Here is a 27,153-nt window from a genome sequence, read left to right as displayed (position 1 = left end):
CGCAGGCTCAGGCAATTCACTCATCTCAGCCTCCCAAAGGCGCGGGTTACAGGCTGAGCCACCGAGCCCAGCGAGAAAGGTTTTTTAATAGACAATAGCCGTGCAGGCAGAGAGTAATGCCTTGGGTAGACTTATATCCTGTTACTTCTAATGGCCTTAAAAGTATGTGCCTGACTTTGACCTTCCAGGGCCTTTTTTTTTGAGAGATCTGCTCTGTCACCCAGGTTGGAATGCAGCGGTGTGATCATAGCTCACTGCAGCCTTGAACTCCTGGGCAAAAAAACAATCCTCCCCAAAAACAATCCTCTTGCCTCAGCCTCCTGAGTAGCTGGGACTAAAAGTGTGTGCCACCACACCTGGCTAATTTTGGGGGCTTTTAAGGGGCCAGATATTCACCATCAACAACAGGCTCTATAAGAAGACTGGGGGTGGGGGTGGGAAAAGGAGGTTTCCTCTGCCTCAAACAGCAAGGGCACTCAAGATGACCCAAATGTTTATGGACACGGGTAGCACAAGTTTGTATTCCCGATGTGGGATGTGCATCCCATTCAAGATGGGGGAGGGTGTACCCGCCCCCACATGCCCCTCACTTGGGCTTTATGATGGGACCCTAAGCCACACCCAGGGCAGGGCTCCCTCATTCCCACCACCTGGCATTTGGCCCTCATCACTGAACACAGAAATCGTTTGGACATTCCAAAGTGACTAGACTATTCAAATAAAAACAAAACAGGAGACAAATGAAGAGTTTGTGAGAGAGAGAGAGAGATGGCGCTTATCGGAGCAAACCGATGCAGGACAGGGAGGAAGAGAGAGCAAGGAGAGAAACAAATACGTGTGACTTACGTGAGTACATAATTGACACTCACGATGCAGTGGGGCCGGGACGAGCGGCTGTTGTGCACCACGGTGGCGTAGCTCTGCACCCACACCCAGCCGCCCCGCTTGGACAGGAGCCGGTAGTACTTGGTGGTGACCTGGCCCTTCACCAGCACTGCAAGCACAAGGTGACATGAGTCCTGGGACACCTCGCAAGCCCCGCCTCTGGGGATGCTGCCCCCGCCAGTGACCAACATTCCCAGTTCTGCACCTAACAGGGCCAAGGACACCTCTGAGCACGTACTTGACAAAGGGAGTGAGCTTTCTCCACAGGAGGCACGTACACACACACACACACACACACACACACACACACACACACACACACACACGAGAATTTCCCCTATAACTTCAAGGCGTCCCTCTCTTTAAGAACTCTAATTTAACAGTCATTGCTTTCATTGGGGGAAACAGCCCCCAAGCGGCGTTGGTACCTGGTGGAGTGATAAAATTGGATCTGCTTTTGAGTTTCCAAAATGCCATAATTATGCTATAATCCCCAAGTCCCTAATGGACAGAGGGAGTGCGTGATGTAGTTATTTAAACAAAATAGTATGGTAAGTGCATTCGCCCAAGTGTGAAGCTGTTGCTGATGCTTTGGTTCACCAGAACATGCATGTATTCACTGCAAAGCTGAGTGTTACCCTTTTGCCGTTTATATTTTCTTCCCATTAACCCATTTTCCTTGGGCCCATTAATTTCCTATGTTGCTCGTGTAGGAAGGCCCTCTCTTGGCTACATAGTTCCTGAAAATGGGGCCTAAGGGCCCATCTTCCATGCATGGGCGCAAACACCAGGCTGCCGAGCAGCAAACCCGGAGCCTCAGTGCATCCATAAACCACCATTCCACCTCACAGCCTTCGAGGAGGCAGTTGGGGGAGGCTGGGGAGGAAAAGTGCCAGCACCTGCAGGTGGGCAGTGGCGAGGAGAAAGTAGCAATAACCTCCAGGCTAGTGAAAGTCGAGAAAGAAGCCCCTGGATGCCCATGTCCCCAGCTCCAGGACGTCCCGGCTTCTCAGGGCAGGGACTACAGTCTGGGACTGTAGTTGCTGGCGCTGGAGGGAACCCCAGGGGCTCGTATGCAAGAAAAATTCAGCATTCCTTCTGTACCACAAAGTAAAGTCTCCAGTCTCCGCCCAGACACTCCCTGGGCTCTCCTTTGCCTGTCATGGCTTCTTTTCACCTTACAGATGTTATCATCCACATCAAAATATTTTGGTGCAGAAAAAAAATGCTGCAAATATCATAGTCGAGGTATTCACCTTAATATATAAAGAGTTAATACAGATTAATAAAGCACTAAAACCCTAAAGTAATGTGGGGAACAGACATGAACAAGTAATTCACAACGAATAAATAATAAATGGGCAAAATAATGAACAAATGCTCATTTAGCTCAAAAGTAGGCACCAGCCATCAAATCAGCAGCCATTAAAATAGAAACAAGCTGGGCGCAGTGGCTCACATTTGTAATCCCAGCACCTTGGAAGGCTGAGGCAAGAGGCTTGCCTGAGACCACAGGTTCGAGACCAGCCTGGGCAACATAGCAAGACTTCATCTCTACAATAAATCAAGAAAATTAGCTGGGCGTGGTGGCACACCCCCCTAGTTCCGGCTACTTGGAAGGCTGAAGCGGAAGGATCGCCTGAGCCCAAAAGGTTGAGGCTGTGGTGGCCATGAATGTGCCACTGCACTCCAGCCTGGGTAACAGAATGAGACTCCAACTCAGAAAAAAACTAGAAACAAATATTACAAGATCCCCTTTCCATGGAATGTCCGGAATAGGTAAATCCACAGAGACAGAAAGCAGATGAGGGGTTTGTCAGGGCCTAGAGTTGGGGAGGACTGGGGACGATGGAAATGTCCAGGAATTAGATGATGGCGAGAGTTGCGCAACACTGAGAATAGATGAAAAACTGCTGAAAATGGTTAAAAGGGTGAATTTTATATCACATGAATTTTATCTTTAAAAAAAAGAGGTAATACCAGCTAATCTATGGGAGAAGGATTTTCTTTCTTTCTTTCTTTCTTTCTTTTTTTTTTTTTTTTTTTTTGAGTTGGAGTCTCACTCGGTCGCCCAGACTGGAGTGCAGTGGCCGCTCCCAGCCAGTGCAGCCTCGACCTGCTGGGCTCCGGCGATCCTTCCGCCTCAGCCTTCCAAGTAGCCGGAATTACAGGCGCACCTACCACACCCGGCTGATTTTTTTATTTTTTGTAGAAATGAGGTCTCGCTGCCCAGGTGGGTCTCGAACCCACGGGCTCAGGCAATTCACTCACCTCAGCCTCCCAAAGGCGCGGGATTACAGGCTGAGTCACCGAGCCCGGCTGGGAGAAGGATTTTCATGTGTGATGAAAGCATAAATCAATGTGACACTTCTGGAAAACACTCATAGCTCATGCCTGTTGACACTTCCAGGGATTGATGCTATGGAAATTACAAACAATGCAAACGCTGGCTTATGTACAGAGAGTCACTGAAGGTTTACCTAAAATTCAGGAAAAAGGGGTGCAGACAGACTCACCTGTGCAACAACAGGGACAAGAGGAAATAAATTGTGGCACACTATGCAACCATTAAAATGATAATTGGCCAGGAATGGTGGCTCACACCTGTAAACCCCAGCACATGAGAGGCTGAGGAGGGCTGATTACTTGAGTTCAGGAGTTCAGGACTAGCCTGGGCAACATAGCAAGACCTCGTCTCTACAAAATAATCAAAAAATTAGCTGGGCATAGTGGTGCATGCCTGTAGCCCATTAGTACTCAGGAGGTTGAGGCGGAAGGATCACCTGAGCCCAAGAGATCAAGGCTGCTGTGGGCACAGACCCCGACTCGATACAAATTAAAAAAAAAAAAGTAAAAGTCATGATTAGTAAGAATTTGTAATATAACGGGATATGTGAAGAAAAGATAAGATTTACGAATGCATAAAGTATAACCATAATTATGAAAAACTGGGCATATGTGCATCCACACATACCCCAACTCATTGTGGGATCTTGAACAAGCTACCAACCCCCCTGGGCTGAGTTTCCTCATTTGTCAAAAGAGAATAATCATAGTCCTCATAGCCTATGGTTGTTAGGAAGATTCGAGGATTCATGTGAAGTGTCAGCTTAGTGGCAGACAGGCCAGGCACAGTGGCTCACGCCTGTAATCCCAGCACACTGGGAGGCCAAGGCGGGAGGATGGCTTGAGTCCAGGAGTGCCAGACCAGACCAGTCTGGGCAACATAGCGAGACCTTGTCTCTTCAAAAAAATAAAAAAATTAGCCGGGCCTGGTGACTCATGCCCATAGTCTCAGCTACTCCAGAGGCTGAGGTGGGAGGATCTCCTGAGCCCATACATATTAACTGATTATCCAATTGAAAATGACAGATAATTTTCCTTCTCTTCTTCTTAGCTTTTCTTGATTTTCTAAGTATCCAACAAGGAGGAGGCTTGAATTTATAATGAGAATGAAAAGTCAGTTATTATTTTTTTTTTACATGAGAGAGCAGTTTGTGTGGAGTCAAGAAGCAGGAATACATTCACATCCAGCCCCACACCCCCTAGGGATGAAGCTGAGAACACGCACGGCAGTCCTGCTGCGTAACAACAGGGACAAGTGCACCCACCCCGGACAGTGCAGAGACCAGCTCTTCTCTGTCCAAGTTTAACATCCGCATCTCAACAGACTCCCTTGGCAGGACAAGATTCCTGCTGAAGAGCATAAGCAAAGGCAGGAGGAAAGAGGTAAGCTTTATAATGGTTCTTTTGGGGTTTGCTTTTTTTATTTTTTATTTTTTGAGTCAGAGTCTGTAGCTGGGACTACACAGGTACACACCACCACATCCAGCTAATTTAAAAATTTTTTTGTAGACACGAGGTCACACTATGTTGACAAGTCTGGTCTCAAACTCCTAGACTCAAGCAATCCTTCCACTCTGGCCTTCCAAAATGCCAAGATTACAGGTATAAACTCCGGTGTCTGGTCTCCAAACGTTTTATATTAAGAAACACATTGCAGAGCAATTTTATTATCTCTGACCCTCCTCACCTCTGCTGTGATGAGACTTAGGTACAGAGACCACACATATACATATAATTTATTATTATTATTATTTTGCTTCTTTATGACCCAAACGTCAACATGTCGATCCAAGTTGAAATCTTAGCCACTTCGTCACAACCCTCGTTGGCTTGCTCCAGTTCTCTCTCCAGTGTGCCATCCTTAATTAACTGCCTAAGATGATCCCAGGCTAGACAGCTATGAAGGAAGACCCTTCTTAGGGTGGTGACAGACAGGGAAGAGATATCCTCAGGCCATAAGCTTCTGAGGGCAGAGGCCCTGCCCCAGGCCCCTCTGTGCTTTAGTGTTTCCAGCATCATGGTCTAAGGCAGTTCTGTATTCAAGGTGATCCATGCATAGGTGAAAACCAGTAGCCCTGGCTTCCAAGCCTCCTTTGGGAAAAATTCTAGTTCCATAAATATGCAATCCAGAAAATTATGTGGCCTTTCTAGTACCTTCAGAATGTCTCCTGCAGACACAGCTATGCCTGGGAGCCAACTCCCAGGAGGAAAGTGAACTTTGACCATGAGCATGACTTCTATTTCTATTTTGGGTTTTAAAGACTGAAAAGCACACCAGAAATGCCTGTCATGGGTTGAGTAGTGTCGCCTGGAAAGATACGTTTCACATCCTAACCCCCAGGGATATGCATGTGAGCTTATTTGGGTAAAGAGTCTTTGAGGATGTCATCATGTCAAGGATCCCAAGATGAAAGCATCCTGGGTCACCCAGATGGGCCCTAAATCCGATGACAAATGTTCTTACAAGAGACAGACACAGAGAAGAAGGCCATGTGAAGATGAAGACAGATTGGAGTGATGTGGCCACAAGCCAAGGAACACCTGGGAACACCAAAAACTGGAAGAGGCAAAGAAGGGTCCGTCTCCAGACCCTTGGAGGAAAATCAGACCTGCTGATGCCTTGGTTTCAGATTTCTGGCCTCCAGAACTGTGGGAGAATCCATTTTTGTTGTTTTAAGTCACCCAGGCTGGGTGCAGTGGCTCACACCTGTAATCCCAGCACTTCTCAGTGTCGTACGACAGGTGTAGGACACTAATATAGTCCCCATTGGGACCTGAATACCATGAAACTGAAGCAGCAGTCCCCAACCCTTTTGGCATCGGGACTGATTTTGTGGAAGACAATTTTTCCATGGGCCCAGGGAGGATGGTTTCAGGACGATTCAAGCGCATAACATGTATTGTGCACTTTATTTCTATTATCATTACATCGTAATATATAGTTAAATAATTATATAACTTACCATAGAGAAAAGAGGCACGGATGGAAGTGGTAAATCAAATAATGGGTGGGTCTTGCACAGACTAAAATAAGTGTCGGATTCTGACTTAAAGCCTGCAGCCAGATGCAGCTGTTCAACTGAAATATACCAAACCACTTGCTACTCACTGACAGGGTTTTGATATGAGTCTGCATGCAATTGATTTATGATGGTCTCTGTGCAGTCGGACCTCACTGCTAATGTTAATCTGTGTTTGCATCTGCTCCCCAGCACCAGCATCACTGCCTCAGCTCTACCTCAGATCATCAGGCATTAGATTCTTATGAGGAGCGTGCAACCCAGATCCCTCGCATGCGCAGTTCACGATAGGGTTTGTGCTCCGAGAAAACCTAATGCTGCTACTGATCTGACGGCAGACAGAGCTCAGGTGATAATGAGCGATGGGGAGCAGCTGTAAACACAGACGAAGCTTTGCTCACTCGCCTGCCACTCACTTCTTGCTGTGTAGCCTGGTTCCTAACAGGCCACGGACCGGTCTAGAAATTTTGTACAGAAGTAAGAACTTAGGTCTCTTGGATGAGGCTCTACAGAGCCAAACAGTGTCCAGACATAGCTCCCTGAGAGGAAGGTGGCAGCTGTTGGCACCAAGTCAGGCATGAAGACAGAACTGGAGAATGTGGCGGTTAGGCTTCCCTCAGCCTCATAGAGCAGGGCTTGGGTGTGAGGACACGCCTTTTGGCCAGCAGGGACCCCCAGAGAGAGGTGTGGCCCATGTGAAAAGATGGCAGACAGGTCTGGGAAATGAGGAGAAACTTGCCAAGGGGTAGAACAGAGAACAACTTCACACAGCTCCAGTGGAGGCCCAGAAGGGAGGAAGCTGAGGACAGGTTGAGAAGAGACCAACCTTGCTCTGGCTGGGCCACTTCCAAATGCCTCACCTGCTCTCCTCCCAAGGTCTTTCTTTGGCAGAACCCACTCTGACCCCTTGGAGGGTAAGCTAGGGAATTAACACTCCCCTGAGAATCGCCATTGACCAGTGACTGACCGGGATTGGTGTATAAATACCTCAGTTCACTCTCCCCTCTGCTGGATGACTCTGAGGTGGGGACTTGCACTGGCTCCAGTGTCCCCTGGGTTGAGTGCTAGCCTCCCAGGGCCATCGCCAATGGACAATACCCCTTATGTCTCCCCTTCCCAGGCTCACTCCTCACTCCCTGACCTGTGTCCAGTCACCAGGCTCAGTGGCAGCTGGAGTTTAAGGAACTTCACAGATGCCACCTAACCCTGGGCATGGAGAGACATGAAAAGTCACCTCCAGAGGCCATGCTCTGCTATGACTGTCTTCCTTCACTTTGGTGGAGAGTTCTAGCTTTGGAGAGGAACGTGATGTTCCCACTGAATGCTCTGAGGGGAGGCCACTAGCCAGGTCAACACTGGGAACTGAGACATGTGTTCCGGAAGACTGATTCTCACCTCCAGGCTAGGGTAAGAACCTCGGCTAAGAACCCACCATCCTCTGAGACTGACCCTGGCTGCCACTCCCTCTCAGAGCTACCAGAGGGGAGACTAAGGCAGATGCAGGGGCTCATTCATGGTCTTGGGTGGACCCCGTCCTAGCTGGGGTGCATTCTGTCCCCCTTGTCCTCTGCCACAGCCAAGGTTAGAGTCACAGAACAGTAGCAATCACTGCCAGTCTTGCTATTTTCTGTTTTCTTTGATTTACCAATTCTGGCCCATCTGGAAAAGAAAGATGTTCTCTGCCCAATTTCTAAACACACCCGCCTTGTCTGTGTGTCTTTTGGAAGGCTTGTGTGCCTTCCTTCTTAAGAGTTCCCTTGGACACCTGCTGTATCTGGGAATGACACCCTTCCAGTGAGATAAAGTGGGTCTGTCCTGTGAATCGCAGGAGACCTCGCAGCTAGAATTCCCTTGTGGGTCTGGTAAGCACCATGCACACTCGGGGAGCTTGGGGCCCCATAGAACCACAACCAGCCCGCAGCTCCAGCATGAAGACCGACCATGTGTGGAGACCACTGAAGGCTGGAGCCCAATGGACTCAGATGCTGCCCTTGTGTGAGTGGCCGCTGAGCCTCGCCTTGCTCACCTGGGGAGTGGACACAAGAGGCATGCAGCTCCCCAAATGGCCTCCTGGTAAGAACTGGTAAGTAAAAAGTGTGTGTCCGTTTCAGGGACAGAGGAGCCATTTGACAGTATCACCGTAGCCTTCACTACCTTTCCAAGCACAAATTCTATTCCTTCCCCTGAAAAAAAAAGAAAATTCCCTACCTCCTTCATCAGCCAGGTGTGTGAGATGAGAAAAGTGGTATTTATTATTTACTTGAGACAGGATCTTGCTCTGTCACCCAGATTGAAGTGGTGCAGTGGTTAGATTATAGCTCACTGCAGCCTCAAACTCCTGGCCCTAAGTGATCCTCCTACCTCAGCCTCCAGCGTAGCTGGGACTACAAGTGTGAGCCACCATGCCCAGCTAATTTTAAAAAAAAAATGTTTTTTACCCCACATCTCTATAATAAAATTAAAAATAATTTTTAAAATTAAATTTTTTTTTTTTATTTTAGGAGAGACGGGGTCTTGTTGTATTGTATTGTCCAGGCTGGAGAAATGATATTTAAAATGAAGACTTTTAACTCTATAAGTTTTCTTTCTCTGTGTTTTATTTCCCACCCTTCAACCAAGCTTCTTGTAATTCAAGAGTTTGTTTTAAACTCCCCAGCATGCTCCTGCCTCTGTGGAAGGGGGCTCTGGAACCCCCTGGGCTGGATTTTCCCTCAGAATAGCCGCGACACGTCTCCACCAATAGTAGCAAGGGTAGCCTGTGGAAGTGTGAGCCCTCACTTTCAATCTGTTAGTTCCACTGTCCTCCTTCCAGATGGTTCTGTGGCACACATCACAGCTCCATGCCCTCGAAGCAGAGGCCTCTCCCATTTCCCAGCTGCTCATTCATACTACTTCAGTGCACATGTCCCCTTTCCATCCCTCTCTTTATACTTGCCTGTTCGGGTCTCCCAAATAGCCAAGTCTAGAATGGACACATCCTATCTGGTTTGCACCAGAAACATTTCTAGCTCCCAACATCAATGACACTGACCCACAGTAGCATCCAAACTCTAAGCAGTTGCTTCCCTACCACGCGTGGCCTCCTAGGACAAGGATGTGTATATGAGGTCATGATTTGGTCATTTCAAAAAAAAAGAAAAAGGTTGGTCACAACTTGAAGTCTCCATGGAGACCAGGGAACAAGGAAGAAGCCATCAAAGTCTTCAAAACCAAAAATCCCGGTTGTTACTGATCTCTGCCGGGAATGACTTGGGGAGACGAAAGTAACAGTGACTCCCTAGACCCTGTCGTGGGTCCCAGCCTGCACTGAATGTCCAGGCACACAACACAGCTGCGGGGAAATCAGTCTGTGGACCTACCGTCCACCCCCGCCACCCCACCAGCAGCTGGTCCTCTAATGTCCCTTAGCTAACACAAAGCAAAGCAAGAGCAGAGGGCATGCCATCTGGGCCACGCTGCAGAAGACCCGGCCCCTCCAACCATCTGTACCCCATTAAGAAGCACCCCCAGACCAGCCATTGGCATGGCAGGGCTGGCCAGCAGAAGGATGAGGTATTCCACTCCATCCAAATTATTCTCTGCCTCAGCTTGGATTCTAAAAGAAAAGTGTCACTTCTTTAACCACTTCAGTAATGAGTGTACACCGAACCCAGATGTGCCGGAGCTGGCTTTGTGGGCAGATCAAGTCAGTTTTGTTTGCTCTTTCCAAGCTAATGCCTCCCATTGTGGGATGGTGGCCTCCCCTGGGCTTCCTCACCAGGTGGGGTACAATAGTCAGAGGCCAGACTCTGCGTGGGTTTGGCTCCCAGCTCTGCACCTCCCTGCTGTGTGACTGTGGCAAGTGGCTTAACCTCTCTGGACCTCAACATTCTCAACAGTAAAATGGGGACCATGGCCATGAGCATCTCCCTCACTGGATTGGTCACTTATTTAATCACTTAAACCACAGCCTGACAGTAGTGAGGTCTCCGTATGTATCAGTTCTTCCAAGGCTGCTACTGTTACTTGAAACTGGTGACTAGATATCACAGGAAAGTTTAGGTTCCAAATCTACAATCTAGAATCCCGGTGACTTTCGAGCCATCCCACACCTGCTAGTTTCCCGGAAGGGTGACCTCAGATGCTTGAGAACTGGCACTGGGGAGCTAGACTTCAGGGGTGGAGAAAGTTCTGTTTGAGGTTTGAGATGCGCATGAACACCATGGACGATTACTGCACCAAACCAAAGGGACACGATCCCCCCACCCTATCCTCAGTGTCGCTTCCACTAGCTGGCTCCCATGCTGGGGTCAGGAGTGCTACTCACGGAGGTGGTGTGCATAGCGGAGGGGGAACACATCGCAGCCATGCACGTGGTGGTACAGGGTCTTCTCGATCAGGTCCTGCGGCTCGTACCCCGTCAGCTCGGTGACCCTGGGGGAGGACGACGGCTCGGTGAGTTTCCCTACACCGCAGATTGCCTTTCATTTAAACTAATATTGGTTTTGCCAACTAATCAAGTGCTAAAAGGCTCAGGGGGAAAATGTTGATTTTGGAAACTGAGAATGATCTTTTTTACAAGAAGAAAGTCTTTGAACTCTAGCCCAGTGCAGGTTGTAGCGCTATTCATGAGCAGGAATGTTCTTCTGAAACTACTGGCTACAAGGATGTTTGGGATGGCTAAAAATTGTAGCCTTTTTCAAGGTTAAGCTTATCTGAGAATGTTTAAGAGTGAACTTTGATACTGATATTAGCAGAAAGCTGCTACGGTGAGAAAGAACCATTCTTTGGGGGTTTTGAAGAATGGTCCACTGTGAATCTTTTTTTATAAATTGTGGTAAAATATTCATAACATGAAATTTACCATTGTAGTCATTTTTTTCCAGTCAAGGTCTCACTGTTGCCCAGGTTAGAGTACAGTGGCATGATCATGGCTCACTGCAGCCTCAAATTCCTGGGCTCAGATGGTCCTCCCGCTTCAGCTTCCTGAGTTGCTGTGACTACAGGCGCACACCACTGTGCTCGGCTAATTTTTTGCCTTGGCGTCCCAAAGTGCTGGGATTACAGGCATGAGCCACTGCTCTCTGCCCTGTATCTTTTTTTCTTTTTTTGAGTTGAAGTCTCACTCTGTCACCCAGGCTATAGTATAGTGGCATGCTCATAGTCACCACAGCCACCACCTGCTGGGCTTAGGCAATCCTTCCACCTCAACCTTCCAAGTAGCTGGAACTACTGGTGTGCGCCACCACGCCTGGCTAATTTTTTGGTTTATTGTAGAGATGATGTCTCACTAAGTTGCTCAGGCTGGTCTTGAACCCCTGGGTTCGGGCAATCCTCTCGCCTCGGCCTCCCAAAGTGTTGGGATTTACAGGCGTGAGCCACTACTACTGGCTCTATAGCCATTTTTAAGTGTACAATTCAATGGCAGTAAGTACACTCACTTTGTTGTGTAACCATCACCACTGTCCCTTTCCATTACCCTAGCTCTGTCTCCATTAAACATGAACTCCCCATTCCCACCCACCCCAGCCTGTGGTAACCCCTATTCTTCTTTCTGTCTCTGTGGATGTGTCTCTTCTAGATGTTTCAGATAAGTGGAATCCCACAATCTATGGCTTTTTATGTCTGGCTTCTTTCACTTAGCATAGAGACTTTAAGGTTCGTCCATGTTGTAGCATGTGTCAGAACATCCGTCCTTCTTTGGGCTGAATCATATTCTGTTTTCTGTACATATCACACTCTGTTTACTCATTCCTCTGTTGATGGACTCTTGGGTTGTTTCTTCATCTTGGCTATTGCGTGTGTGAGTATTTAAATCTCCATTCCACACCAGGCACTGTTCATTGGCACAGTTGGTCTCAAGATGCTGCAGTTGGGCGATTCCTACTGATGGGAATTACAGGATAACTAGAGACCTTTAAGCCTCGTCTCAGTGGAGGATTATCTCAGACCCCCCAGAAATGAGTATAACGACCCAAGATATTGTGACTAGAAGGAGAGCCTTAAGCTCTCTGGAGAAAAGGCAGCATTTTCCCAGCGCTTCTATGACACGGCCCCTCTGTCTTCTCATCAGGCCCAGTCATATTAATTTCCCACTCAGCCCTTTGAAGAAAAGTGGCTCTTGGCATTCAAGACCACATCCTCACTCACTTTGGGACTGCTCTGTCTGTAGGTGAAAATTGTACGAGGCCACCGTATGGGCTCCCAGGCTTCGGACCACTGGGAACCATGCCCTTGGAAGAGGTGATCCTAAACGTCTTGGTGACAGATATCCAAGAACAGATGAAAGAGAGGGACAAGAGGGGATCCCAAAGGAGGTGAGGCTATGTGCACAGTCAGTCCTGGGGGCTGGGCGAGGTGGGGGGGAGCCGAGGAAGGCTAGGGCTGGGGCCCTGCTTGCCGGGATAGGAGACGTTGGCTGTAAATTAAACCGGGAAACTTGAGCTCACTTTCATTCCCTCGCCCGCTTCCCTTTCTGTTGAGATCTGCTCAGGCTTTGGGTCGTAAATCTCTGAGAGCCTCAAGTTTCCCTGGAATCGCTCACTATGTGGTGTACACATCTCCCTGGCGATCTCCAGGGTGGGAAGGAGACAGGGCTGGAGGTGGGGCACAGGGGCCCTCGCACGTCCAGAGCCATCCAGGGCCCAAGGGATGTGTCTGAGGGCCACCTAGAACTTCAAGCCCCATTGGAGTCTAACTCTGTGTGGCAAGAAAATTGAGCCGTCTAGCTTCCCCCAGAAAGAAAACCAGCCATCTCAACAGCATGGGGATGAAAGAGGCCTCCCAGACCCTTCAGATGCAAAGTTACAGAGCAATGGCCCCGAACGTGTAAATGAATCAGAAACACATGTATTAAGTTTCTCATCAAAGTACACACGGGCTTTAAAAATTAAAGGGAAATGGGAAGGTTTGGCAGGATGCCCTCTCGTTTTTTTCCCCAAACCTCTAGTGTCTGAAGACCTGTCAGAGGGATCTGCCAAACCCCAAACATCGCTGTGTTCACCCATCCTTAGCAAAAGCATCAGCTACAGTTTCAAAGTGAAATACCACAAAACCCCTATGAACCGAATTTCAGGTTATGCTGAGTTCAGTTGTGTCTGGGATTACGCCGGGTGGGGTGCCAGACGGGCCCACCGCCCTCACCGCTGTGACTTGGGACTGCTGGGCCCCGGGCCGAGCCCTTGCCTGGCTCCTGGGGTTTGGACACAGAAGCAACCTCTCCCGCCCCGCCTGGCCACTCTGCTGTCCTCTCAGTACTGGGCTGGCCCAGGCCCGCCCCCCTAGTCCCAGACCAACCACAATGACAGGGAAGGATTCTCCAGCCCTCTTCTGACCCCTTGCAGCCTCTTCCACATGCCTAAAGCTCAGGAAAGGCCTCACTCAGGGCTTTGCAGAAGCTTCCTGATACTTGGCGGGAAGAACCACAGGGTGCCGGGAGAGATGGGAAGTCTCCTTCAAGATTACCACCCTTCTTTTCCACTCACTTCAGGGGTGCAGAATCTGCACACCCTGCGGTTCAGGAATCTCCACGGGTGCCACAAAGTTCAGTCTAGCTTTCAGGGCACTCTGGCTTCCAAGCTAACCTCCCTGCACCTTGCTGCATTTCCAAGCTGTGTGGGTTGAACAACTTGAAAAGACCTCAAGACCCTCCTCTGGGAAGATTCCCTTCCGGATAATTCATTGGGTCTTGGGGGTTTTCCTAGGATAGTCAGAGAAAAACTAGGAGACAAAACAAGGGAGAAACCAGTCCCTTGGACAACTGGGACTCCTTCCAGCCTCCACTCAGAAGTGACCTCTGGGTCGGGAAAGCAGGGCCCCGTCCCCAGACACCCTGGCGGAAGCAGCTCACACAGCCTCTCCCCACCGGCCCTTCCCCCTACAGGAAACAGTATTTGTGGGCATTCGGCCATCCCCAGAGGTGCTGGAGCTTTCCCCAAAGAGTTTTGTGTACTCTCTGGTTGGAGTCTCCGGAAAAGTTATGGTGACCCACTCCTGTCATTTCTCTGCCTCAGAAAGGTTCTGAGGTGCGTCCACAAGGGCTAAACCAGTTCGTACCTTCGCTTCTCACCACTAACCAGGTAGATTTGTTTTCTTTCAATAAAGCATCAATAAATGGCTAAAAAGGGCTTGGTGTGGTGGCTCACACCTGTAATCCCAGCACTTTGGGAGACCAAGATGAGAGGATTGCTGGAGTCCAGGAGTTTGAGACTAGCCTGGGCAGCATAGTGAGACCTCATCTCTATAAAAAAAAATTTTTTTTTTTTTTTTGAGTTGGAGTCTCACTCTGTCATCCAGACTGGAGTGCAGTGGCACACTCCTGGCCACCGCAGCCTTGATATGCCAGGCTCCGGTGATCCTTTCGCTTCAGCCTTCCAAGTAGCTGGAACTACAGGCATGTGCTACCACGTCCGGATAATATTAAAAAATTTTTAAAAATCAGCCAGGTGTGGTGGTACGCATCTGTAGTCCCAGCTCCTCAAGGAGGCTGAGGCAGAAGAATCACCTGAGCCCAAGAAGTCAAGCCTGTAGTGAGCTGTGAGTATACTGCACTCCAGCCTGGGCAACAGAGTGAGATTCTGACATAAACACATACATACGTACATACATACATACATTGTCCATATTAAAATAAAATATTTATTTTAAAATTGTTAAAATTATAAATTTTATATGATGTGTATTTTGCCACAATTTAAAGAAGAAAACAATTAACCCTAGCTTTGCAACAAATAGAAAATGAAGTGTGTTTATCTTTTTTCCCCCAGAAAGCCCAGCTGCACACCCCAAGTCAGGGATGGCATCAACAGCCAAATGGCCTTGCAGGTAAATAAGACTTCTCTGTTTCTAAACCTTCATGTCTGTTATATAATTTCAACTTTCTTAGCAGCCCAGTAGGCAGCAAGGGGTTGGGCATTTTATACATAAGAACACGGAAGAGGCCCAGCCAGTGTGAGGCTTCATCACATATGAGGGCTGTGGTGGTTCCACAGTGTAGATATGTCTTGAAACATCGCACCGGCTGGGCATGGTGGCTCACGTCTATAATCCCAGCACTTTGGGAGGTTGAGGTGAGAGGATTACCTGAGTCCACGGGCTTGAGACCAGTCTGGGCAACTTGGTGAGACCTTATCTCTACAATGAATCAAAAAATTAGCTGGGCGTGGTGGCACGTGCCTGTAGAATTTTTTTCTTTTTTTTTTTTAAGAGTCAAGGACTGGCTCTGTCACCCAGGCTGGTGTGTGGTGGCATAATCATGGCTCGCCGCAGCCTTGACCTCCTGGGCTCAGGCAATCCTTCTGCCTAAGCCTCCCGAGTAACTGGAACTACAGGTGTGTGCCACCATGTCCAGCTGATTTTTTTAATCTTTTGTAGAGACGAGGTCTCTCTATGTTGCCCAGGCTGGTCTTGAACTCCTGGGCTCAAGCAACCCTCCTGCCTCGGCCTTCCAAAGTGCTGGGATTACAGCCAAAATACTGTGCCCAGCCAAAAAAACCAAATCAAATTAAATAAACAACAACGACAAAAAACTTGCGAGGACTGCAGCCTGCCCAGGGGAGGTCCCCACCACTCCAGCACAGACCTGAGGGCAGCCTCCCCCAAGGCCCAGGGAAACGACACTCATGCCTCTGCCTCGTTCAGTCTTCCTTCTTCCAGCCTAGGCAGACAGGGCACTGGCTGAGCTGGGGTCAGGGCAACCCCAGGGATGGCAACCTCTCTGCTCCCAGCCTTAGCTCTGCAGTGGCTTCCTGCAGTTAGGAAACCCTGCTCGCGTGGCAAACTGATTGTTCTGAAGTCCAACCCACTAACATCCCGGGTCTTCAAAAAAGGCTAACTTGTACCCAAAACATATATTTCCATTTCAAACTCTAGTGAAATGAGTCACATATAAACACATAAATTAAATAAAGCCTGACATTCATTTTTTCAGTTCATGATGGGGTTTCACTAAATCCTGCCTATTTAATGCGCATTTTCTTCCTTATTATAATCTGGCCTAACTCTGTAGCTTTCAGGGGCCCGTTTCCACCACCGGTATCTTCTAGAACACCACTACAGCAGCGGCAGGTGCCGAGCTCACCTGGAGTCCAGGAATATTAGCTTCAGGTCGAGGCTGGCCCTGAACATGAACATGTTGCTGTGCAGCTTGATCTCGGTGATGGCGCTGGGCGGCAGCGACTGGCCCACGGCCACCAGCCCCACGATCTGGTAGCAGGAATCGTACAGGGACATGTCCAGCATATACTGCCTTATCTTCAGGTAACCGCTGCAGTGGATGACCTGGAGGAGTAGAGGGCAGGGTCAGCCACCACCACCTGGGCTTGGGCTGGAGCCCACCCCTCCTGGCTCATTTTCTGGAAGGTGTTGGAATATCTCCCAGTTCAGCCTCTGCTTAGCTGTGCAGCTTGTATGATGACAGGCATCAGGTGCATTGCTCAGGAGAAATAGAGAGCTGGGCTTCTTTCTTAGGAAACAATATCATAATAAAATATAAGTGTTGTCTGATCCAGTTGACCGTCCTACAAGTGACTCCACAAATTGGGATCTGTACTATACAATTATCCAGAATTAGCCCATTGCCAGGTTGTGATAACACAAGCAAGGCATTTTGAGGAACTAGCCATCTGTTCTACCATGCTTGCTTCAATAACTGTGATGCCCACCACCTTCCTGTGGGATTGACCTTGACATTTAGGTCACTTGACATGCTATGTCATTCCCGTACGCCAGGAATTCTTTCAGTATAATTTATTAAAGTCTCCGTTTTTTTATTATTATTATTATTATTATTATAGACAGGGCTTGCTCCATCGCCCAGGCTAGAGTGCAGTGGTATATTTCTGGCTCACTGCAGCCTCAACCTTCCTTGGCTCAGGTGATCCTTCTGCCTCAGCCTCCCGAGTAGCTGGGACTACAGGTGCACTCCACCACACCCAGCAATGTTTTTTGGTAGAAACAAGATCTTGTGATGTTACCCAGGCCAGTCTCGAAACCCTGGGTTCGTGTAATCCTGCCTCAGCCTCCTGAAGTGCTGGGATTACAGGTGTGAGCCACCATGCCCAGTGGAATTTTTCAGTCTTCATTTTAATGTACTTTATTTACTTTATTTGTAAGACTTTATATCAAGACATCATTCCTTCGTAATCAGTGAGAGTGACAGTGAGAAGCACTTCCTGCTATAGCAGAAGCCACGCAGGAAGAAGGCACACTGTGGCAATATCGAACAGAAACATCTGGACCGCTCAAACCTCACTATCCGAGGCACCTATTCGAGTTACAGGCGGTAAAGTCTTCATAGGATCATAATCATGACAGTGGTAATGAACAGCTAAAACCTTGCCCTTTAACTCTCTCTTCCAGTGGACACTGGGGGACTCTAAAAGGAGACAGGTAGGGAGGGGGGTTAGGGCTGAGAAGTACCTATCAGGCACAGTGTTCACTATCTGGGGAATGGGGACCCTAAGACTCAATCCCCAACAGTATAAAACGTGTTCATGAACAAACATGCACTCGTATCCCCAGAATCTAAACATCACAAACAAAACAAGAAAACAATCTCTTTAAAAACCCTTCCTCCAGGACTCCTAAATGCACCCAGTCTTTAGACTGGAAGAAATCCGAAGATCCTTCTAGTCTATTCTCCCATTTTACTGATGAGGATCCTGAGAACGAAATAGATAAGATCAGACAGTGGGACAGTTAATTAGTAGCAGAAACGAGTCACGACCCAAGTCTCCTGAAGAATGGCTGCTGGGTACAGGGTGCTGAGGCTCCCATCCTGACCCAAGAGGCTTAGAATCTAAGACAGCAAATAAGAAACAATGACAACAGAGTGAGGTAACTGTCAAAGAGAAGAGCTCAGAGTGAGGTTCGAGGAGGAGGCTGGGGAGGAGCCGAGGGGAGGCAGACCCTGGGCGGGAGGGGGCTGAGTGGGGCATTCCAGAAAAAGAGGACAAAAGGTACCAAGGCAACACAGCCTCTCACCCTATCCTCCCTCCTTTCTAAGGGGCAAATACTTCTGGCAGAAGGTTCCCAGCAGCCTCCAGCTGCAGAGTGCTGGGTTATGACGTCTGTCCTCTGTCCTCTAAGGCAGGCTAAGCCTCCCGGGGAGGAGGGTGAGGAGCCCGGAGAGGGGAAAAGGATCGAGGGGCTCAGCACAGACTTCCCCCAACCAACCCTCCCGCGGGAGCAGCTGACTCTCACACTGAGGCACAATACTGCCAGCCGGCTCTGATAGGCAACCTACTCCCAGATTCTAGAATTAACCACAGCAAGCAGCGATGTCTGCCAGAGAAATGCAGCCAGAGGAGCGTGGGCTGGGCTCAGAGTCCTGGCTCGACTGCTTGGCCTGGCTGCTCCTTCTGCTGTAATGTCCCCCTCCCAGCTTTTGCCTGTAAAATGGGGCCAACAAAACTCAGGTCAAAGGGCTGGTGCAGCTCTTAACGGGAAGGACTACACGAGCTGCTGCACACGAAAGCTCTACTTGGTACCTTGGAATGGGCTCTATTATTACTGTCGTGAACACCATCATCATTAGCACTGGATTTGCTAGAACATTCTGAAGGGAGAGCGAGGTCTGTGCTCTGAATACTCACTGCTGGCCTAGACTTTGCCCTGGAATGCAGATTCTCGACAAACTCTAGGGACAGAGCCAAGGTAAAATCAACTCTAAGCCATGTTGATTCCTGGTCTTAAGTGATGAACTCCAGCCAGCCTGAAACATCCTTTTAAAAGCCAGCTCTTGCTGGGCATGGTGGCTCATGCCTGTAATCCCAGCACTTTGGGAGGCTGAGGCAGGAGGATTACTTGAGCCCAGGAGTTCGAGACTGGCCTCGGCAACATAGCGAGACCTTGTCTCTACAAAGAATAAAACATTAGTTGGATGTGGTGGGGTGCATGCCTGTAGACCCAGTCACTTGGGAGGCTGAGATGGAAGGATTACCTGAGCCCAGGAGGTCGAGGCTGCAGTGAGCTATGATCGTGCCACTGCCCTCCAATCTGGGTGACAGAATGAGACACAAACTCAAAAACAAATAAAAATAAAATGCCAACTCTCACACTTGCCTCCTATGCAGCCGTGCGCCACATTTCTAGAGAGTTCTACATTAGTAGGGTGGCATGTTTGGGTTCCCATGCCTTTCTTTGTGCAGATAGATGTTCTTGAGTGCGAAGCAAAATATAAAGCACACGGTAAAGACCCACTGCCACCTCCTCCCCCCACCCATGGCCCAGCATACCTTGTATCCACTGCAGGTCAGGCCCGCGTTTCTTTTCGCCAAGACACACTTCATTCGAAGGAAGAATGACCTCTCTATCTCATATTCTGCAAGCAGGAGTGAGGTTAAGTTGGCAACTGTCTCACCAAGCTTCTTCCCCGACTTTCTCCCAACATCATCAGCACATTCTCAGGGCCAGGCCCCGAGCCAGAGGCCTGGCTGTGTGTGTTTAGTCCTTGGTCCAGAAAGCTTCTGCTGGGACGTGGCTGAGACGTGGGTGGGGAGGCGAGAGCCCGGCCCTCCTGGTATGGCTTCCTTGGCTCCAAAAGAAGGCAGCCGAAATGATACCCACCTGGAGTCAGGGGGTGGGCACCACAGAGCTCCACTGGCCTTCACCTGCTTCTCCAGGCCATGGGGTGGCTTGGTGCCAGGATAACTGTCTTGGCCATCCCCAAGGCGGGTGTCCACAATACTGGGAAAACCCAGAAGCATATGACTTTCCTCAAGGTAGCAGATCCTGAATGAGACCATACTTGGTCAGATCAATGCTTTCACCCTCATTTTTAGCACTGGAAGGAACACCCTTATTAAGGGACACCAGCATTCTGAGACACAGGCAGAGAAGGGCCCACCACTCTGGGGGAGGATGAGGCCACTCCACTCTAAATACACAGCTATTTGGTGTAGGTTAATACTTGAATCTTTAAAGACAGGTCACCACTAGGAATGGAAGCAAAGTCTTCCACCTTCCCTGAGGCACTACCCTGTGGGAGCTCCAGGGTCCCTTCCTTCCCTAGTCGGAGAGGCTGCCATATTTTACCCACAATTCCTCCTGCAGCTGGCATCTGCTGGCAAGAGGCTTCCCTTAACATGACCGCCTGTCCGAACCCTTTTCAGATAAGCACGGAGGCCCAAAAGCTCAGGTCTAAAATACATCATCCTGTAATTAACTATCCCGTTTGGAGAGAGTCCATTTCTCCTATAGCATTAAACAATGGGGGTCAGTTAGAACACTGAAAATCAACTCTGCAAATAGGAACCTCGACTCCTGAACCCATCGGCAGGCATTGAAATGAGTTGGGGTGCAGCCCCAAGGCTCCCAGCTCTCATTGCTGCCCCTTGTGTCCTGTTGCTTCAGACTTGAAGCCCACAAAAATGAGGGTGAAAGGATCTCATGATACTCCCAAGACTCATTGGTTTTCATTTAAAAAATGCTTATTTGGAAACTATGACACAGGAAAGGTGAAATGAAATGAAAACTGATTCCCATGCAATTAACCCGCTCTGCAACTTCAAAAACGGAAACAACACGACGTTCTGAGCCACTCCAAGACTCCTGTTGTCTTTGTCCAGCTTTAAACAACCCCACAGTGAAATAATTCACTTCAGGTGCAAGGTTCTATCCTGTTCCTCATTTTGTTAGAAAAGACTTCTTCAGAGTTATTATTTACGTTAATGTACGCAGCCACATCATTTCCAAAGACGTAAAGATCACAGACTGTAGCTACAGCTAAGCTCCCTATCTCCTCTCAGAAACCAACAGGCCAGTCTCTCTCCTTGGTAAGGAATAATCAGACTCCAATGATCAGTTCTGGTGCTAGAACTTGGGGCCCACAGAGCTATATCTGCAGGGGAGCTTACAACCAAGTGTGCTAGTCTGTATTCCCTCTTCCTAGCTTCAGCATGACCCTTCCCAAAAGAGGACAATAAGAATACAACTCATTTTTTTCCTGCGGCTAGCTACCCCATTCTCATCATTCTTAAAGTTTCTTCTTTGGCATTTTGTACCATAGTCCAAAGCACACACAAGACACACTAGTCTACAGCCCTGTTGGCCTCACTGGACTGTTGGAGGGAGTTAAAAGGCCAAGGCCCCTGGAAAAAGTTCTCTATCTTCCCAGCACTCATCACCCTTGTAATTTAAGAAGTCATTTGCGTAATACCAGGGCTTCTTAACTGCTCTATGCCATGGCAAAACACCTACAGATCCCTATTCAGAATAATGTTTTTAGATAAATAAAATATATGAGATTACCCAAAAAAAGCAACTGTGTTGGACAACCGTTATCAAAATATTTAAACAATAATGATATGGATATAAATAGGTCTCATGATATTAATATCATGAGATATGATCACCTTGTTACTATAAAAATAACAAGATTCCATAGTAGGTCTCATAACTTCCCAAATGTTAAAGTAGCCATCATAAGCATAAGCAGTATGTTTAAATAGCCACAAAAACTTTATTTATTTATTTATGATTATTATTTTTTGAGTTGGAGTCTCACTCTGTCACCCAGACTGGAGTGCAGTGGCCGCTCCCGGCCACCGCAGCCTCGACCTGCTGGGCTCCAGCGATCCTTCCGCCTCAGCCTTCAGAGTAGCTGGAACTACAGGCGCGCGTTACCATGCCCCGCTCATTTTTGATTTATTGTAGAGATGAGGTGTCGCCAAGTTGCCCAGGTGGGTCTCGAACCTGTGGGCTCAGGCAATCCACTCACCTCAGCCTCCCAAAGACTCGGGATTACAGGCTGAGCCACCGAGCCCGGCTCACAAAAACTTTAATGTGATACAAAAACATCTGTGATTTCTGTTGTGGGCAAAGCTACCAGATCTGGTGATCCTAGGATAGTTTATCGATCGCCTATGATCATAAACAAAGGAAATGATAATTTTAACCAGAGATATAATTTTCCCCATGAAATTCCATGGAACCGTCCCACCCCCAGCCCCTGAATTCTATCCTTGGCCTCTTGGTTCAGAAGTAGTTCAGGTCTATACCCGTGGAGCTGCTACCCCTGAAATTCTGAACCAAGAACACATTAGGGAAACAGACTAGAACTACCTTTGCCTCCTACCCAGCACTTAACAGTCTTTGGCAGGTGAAGGAACTCAATAAATGTTGATTTAAAAGGCAGAGATATAAATGCAAATCCCCACTTGGTGGGTGCTGTTTGTTGAGAGACCTGAACTGGGCAGCCCTAGTCATACCCCAGCTCCTTGGCAAGCATGGGAAACAAAGCCCGTGGGTCACATTTAAGAACATCTTGTTTTCACTCTGGTTTATTTTCCTCTGGAGGAAATACCTTGCAGCAGGTGATGGTGCAGAGGCTGGTGGGCCGTGAGGACCGCGGTCATCTCATCGTGGTCGGAAGGATGGATGTACTCATAAATACTGTTGCCCGTGAGCTCCACCTGCCGTGGAAAGGAAGGGTCAGAAATGTCACCAGCCTCTCTGGGAATTGGCACGGGGGGAGGGGCAAAGTGTGTCACAGGTACACACCTTGACAGGGACAGGACTTTGAGCTCTGCTCACAGCCCACACCTTTGTCAAATGGAGAAACGTTTTTCTTTACTCAGCAGAGCTCTGAACTATTTCCCACACTTTTGCTGAGGCTTGAGCTTGGAGCCAAGAGAGTTTCAGCGGGAAGAACTGGAAAATGAGGGTGGAAAAGGTAGATTTTGGAAGTGGGGGGACTCTAAAGGCCTGACCAGCATCCTTTGTCAGACCCAAGCCAGGGCCCCATTCTGCCCTCACTTGGTGTCAGAGGGGACCGGGTGGCTAGGAGACTAGCTGTCATTTCCAGACTGTGCTCCTGGCAAGGGCCTTGTCCACTCAGTGGCCGACCAAGGGTACACCACCACACCTGAGGAGGACTCGAGCTCTGACAAAGGCCCTTTCTTCGTTAGCTCTGAACCGTGCCCTCAGACACTGCCAGGCCCCTCTCACATTGCCAGAAATGTGTCTGGCCTTCCCTGTCCATGATGACTGTGCTAATTCTGTGGCTCCAGCTCAGGGGTGTGGCCGGGTCTCTGTGTGACCTGAGGGAGGATCTGGGTTGGTCCAGATAGCCACATTATGTGCTGATTATTTCCTGGGGTTGTTGCCCCAACATTTAGGCACAACCCACAGAAAGAACACGTCTGTGTTGGACAGGACACGGCTTTGCAGGAATGCATGGCTTCTGCAAAACATCATAGCTGTGATTTTTACACAGAAGTCTCTGGTGGCCCAATTCCTGATCTGGAGAAACTTTCAAATGTTCTCCCAAACACAAGTACCAAGAAAGGAAAGGATACAGAATCTCACAACTTGGGCCCTCTCACCCACCTTAAGATGGGCAGTGGTAAAGAATGTTCTAGAAACCGCCACAACCAGAGCAGTCTTCTAAGCAGTGGTGGGTGGATCCCCTATTTTTAGAGCAACAATCAATAGTGCTGGGGGTGGTAGATGAGGGCAGGGAGTCAGCATACCCTGATATTGTTTAGGGGAGCCCGAAGGGGCAATGAGAGGTCTTCCAGGAGGAACCCCAAAGCCCAGCATGGGAAGGAGCTCAAAGCATGTGAAAAACTGCGCTTCGGTGACATAGAACCTTGCGTGGGTCTGAAGAATTCCTTCTCAGCCCTGCCCCAAAGGGAAAGGGTAACCTAAGACAGCAAAAAGAGGCTTGTGGGGTGTCCTGTCCCTCGTTATTTTTAAGCGTGTCCTGCTGCAGGTTTCACTGGGAGGCCTGTTGCTCTCCATCAGAGGAGAGACAGCACGATTATCTGTAACAGGGCCACCCTGATGGTGCCACCTCACGCAGCAGGATAACCCAGCCAACGGCCTAATGGGACATTCTTCTGGGAGTCACCGTTCCACATTAGCATCTAGGCTGTCACTCTTTACTTGGGGCCAAGGGGCCATGGAGAAGTGAGGTGGTTTATCCCACTCCTCTGAGCCAATCCTTCCAATTTGTTAAGATGGCTGAGTTGCCTTTTTATTCAGAATAAATTACGCTTTTGGCCTGATAAGTAATCTTGTCCCTAATATTGCCCTCACAGTTCTATTTTCTGTATTATTCATGGAATGTTTCTTTCCGATATTATGCAAACAGAGCAATGAAAGAGAATCCTCTTACAGAAATCCTCCCCACCCTCTGCTTAACACCCACCTCCCAACCTGGTACTGTTCTATGGACTCAAATGAAGATTTGCCTCTGTGAAAAGTTATTACACGATTTCCCTAAAAAAGGAGGAGGAGGAGGAAAACTAAACATTCTTCTTTCAAGTCATTTCTGTTAATCCTCGAAAAGTTAAAATAAACCAGCAACATTTATGCCGGGACAATCTCCTTTTTCTTGAGGGCAGTGGTGGGGATTTATTGGGAAGCTCTGTCAAGGTAGAGAGTGATACAGACAGAAAATAAGGGAACTAGTTTGAAAAAAGTTGTGTTTTTTTTTTTGAGTTGGAGTCTCACTCTGTCACCCAGACTGGAGTGCAGTGGCGATCCTTCCGCCTCAGGGTTCCAAGTGACTGGAACTACAGGCGCACACTACCACACCCGGCTTATTTTTTTGATTTATTGTAGAGATGAAGTCTTGCCAACTTGCCCAGGCAGGTCTCGAACCCACGGGCTCAGGCAATTCACTCACCTTGGCCTCCCAAGGCGCAGGGTTACAGGCTGAGCCACCAAGCCCGGCCTGAAAAAAGTTTTATTGACTCACAATTTCAATGGCCTATTTTAAAGATAAAAAAATAATAAAATGGAAAAATTTTGTATTGACCTATCATTTCTCCCTTGTCATTTTTTAAAAAATAACTGATGTCTTTTTAGAGAAACAGCTTCATATCTTTGCAGAAAGACTTCCATCTGTGCTTGTTAAGGATTGGATTTGTGTTTTAATCCCCAAAGCTTCCTCTTTTTCGGAGTTCCCATTCTCACCACATGGGTTTGAATAATTAAGTGAAAATGCATGGATCAAAGGCTTGATTTTCTGAAGACTTGGGTCCATTCTAAAATGAACAGGAGGTCAGACCTGGTGGCTCACGCCTGTAATCCCAGCATTTTGGGAGACCCAAGGTGAGAGGATTGCTTGAGCCCATGAGTTTGAGATTAGCCTAGGCAACATAGCGAGACCTTGCCTCTACAAAGAAGAAGAAAAAAAAATCAAAAAATTAGCTGGACGTGATGGCATGTGCCTGTAGTCTCAGCTACTCAAGAGGCTGAGGCAAAAGGATCACCTGAGCCTGGGTAAACTGATTTTGCCACTGTATTCTAGCCTGGGCTATGGCGTGAGACCCTGACTCAAAAAAAAGTTTTTTTAAAATAAATAAAACGAATGGGAAAACTCAAAGACTGTAGAGGAAGTAAAACAGTCTTCAAATAACGGAAATGTTTTTAAAGAACAAATTTTGGAATGATAAAATAGTGCTGGCCTTAACTCGAAATTATGGTTGACATGGTGTTTCCTGTATTTACATATCTATCCATGCTTTTGAAACCTTGAAAGAAATGTGACTACCTCACAAAAATTAAAAAAATTATATATATATGTCACTATAAAACTGCCCGGCTCTCATACATCAGCCTTATTAAAACAGACCTTCGATGTGATATTTTAGTGTTTGTAAAACCCTGCTAACTACAAAATGGATGACTTTCCTACTAAGAGCTTTTTTATGTTTTGCTGAATAGCTTTTTTTTCCTGCCAAAAAACCTACATATGATAAATACAGCACTAAATGGATATATTTTGTGTGGAAGGGCCGAGTCGTCTGGCTCTCTAAAAATGCACGTTACTCTGTTCAGGGTGTTTTGCTGAGTATGGGAAATTAAGCATTTTAAAATAAGATGCTTTGGGTTTCAGGGTTCACGTTATGTCAACAAACATAATACACTGTCTTCTCTTTCTATTTCGAAAGTGAAAGGATTGGGTATCGTACCTCCAAACAGTACCATCGATATTTTTATGGTTGTGTTTTTTCTGGCAGCAATCTCAGATATCACATTTTTATAAGTCTCCTAGATAGCTATTTCATATATATCTATATTTATTTGAAAATGTACATTAGTTACCTAGATTCTATATAACATATACAACACTGGTAAAGAAATTTGACACAAGGATACTTAAAAATGTATACAGCAGTTACCCGGGGCATTTTTTTTCCTTCTTCAAATATAAGTAAAATAATTGCATTAACCAAATAAATAAAAACAAACAATAAAAACGCCATTGAATAAGCATGCATTGAAAAAGATTCCTTTCTCAACTCTACCTCATCCAAATAGATTTAAATTTGCATGTAGGCTTTATGTGTGTGCATACATGTAGGTAGCCAAAACTTCATTTGGGGCCAGAAACTTGTCCCTGTCTCTCAACACTTGGTCCCTGAGCCGAGGAAACAACTTGCATTTTATGGTTGTTTCTGCTTTTTTTTTTTTGTACAAAAGTTTGACAGCCACAATCACTTGTTTACTAGTTTAAAAGCAAAATAAATAATAATAAAAGGCTAATAAACTCTGCCATATGAAGTAGATTCCTTATCCAAACACTTGTAAAACATAGTTTAACAAAAACCTTTACATGGAGATAGGTTTATGACACATAATCATTTTATACCCTCAAATACATCATTAAGATAGTTATTTAGAGCATTAGACCAAAACCAAAACAAAACAATACCACTTTGCTGTGAATTTTCACACAATTATGTCAGACCCAGAGGTTTATGTACCCTATAATCTTTTTTTTTTTTTTGAGTTGGAGTCTCACTGTCGCCCAGACTGAGTGTAGTGGCACGCTCCCAGCCCCCACAGCCTCCACCTGCTGGGCTCTGCCGATCCTTCCACCTCAGCCCCCAAGTAGCTGGAACTACAGGCCCGCTGTAGCCACCAGGCCCGGCTAATTTTTTTTTTTTGATTTATTGTAGAGATGAGGTCT

At 47.6% G+C, this 27,153-nt stretch overlaps 1 protein-coding gene across 1 annotated transcript in view; it reads right to left on the bottom strand.

Moving 5' to 3' along the window:
• SIM2 (single-minded family bHLH transcription factor 2) overlaps positions 1-27,153 on the bottom strand; it is a 48,203-nt gene that overhangs the window by 3,299 nt on the left and 17,751 nt on the right. Inside the window, exons 4-8 of the mRNA XM_008052283.1 lie at positions 22,534-22,642; positions 19,466-19,551; positions 16,309-16,508; positions 10,558-10,664; positions 847-994 (exon numbers count right to left, since the gene is read on the bottom strand). Coding sequence (XP_008050474.1) covers positions 847-994; positions 10,558-10,664; positions 16,309-16,508; positions 19,466-19,551; positions 22,534-22,642 — 650 coding nt within the window. The remainder of the gene's footprint in view (positions 1-846; positions 995-10,557; positions 10,665-16,308; positions 16,509-19,465; positions 19,552-22,533; positions 22,643-27,153) is intronic.

This window comes from Carlito syrichta, unplaced genomic scaffold (genome assembly GCF_000164805.1).
Source record: "Carlito syrichta isolate Samal-C Ts95f unplaced genomic scaffold, Tarsius_syrichta-2.0.1 Scaffold271031, whole genome shotgun sequence".
Lineage (NCBI taxonomy): Eukaryota > Metazoa > Chordata > Mammalia > Primates > Tarsiidae > Carlito > Carlito syrichta.
This window is presented reverse-complemented; position numbering and strand designations above follow the sequence as displayed.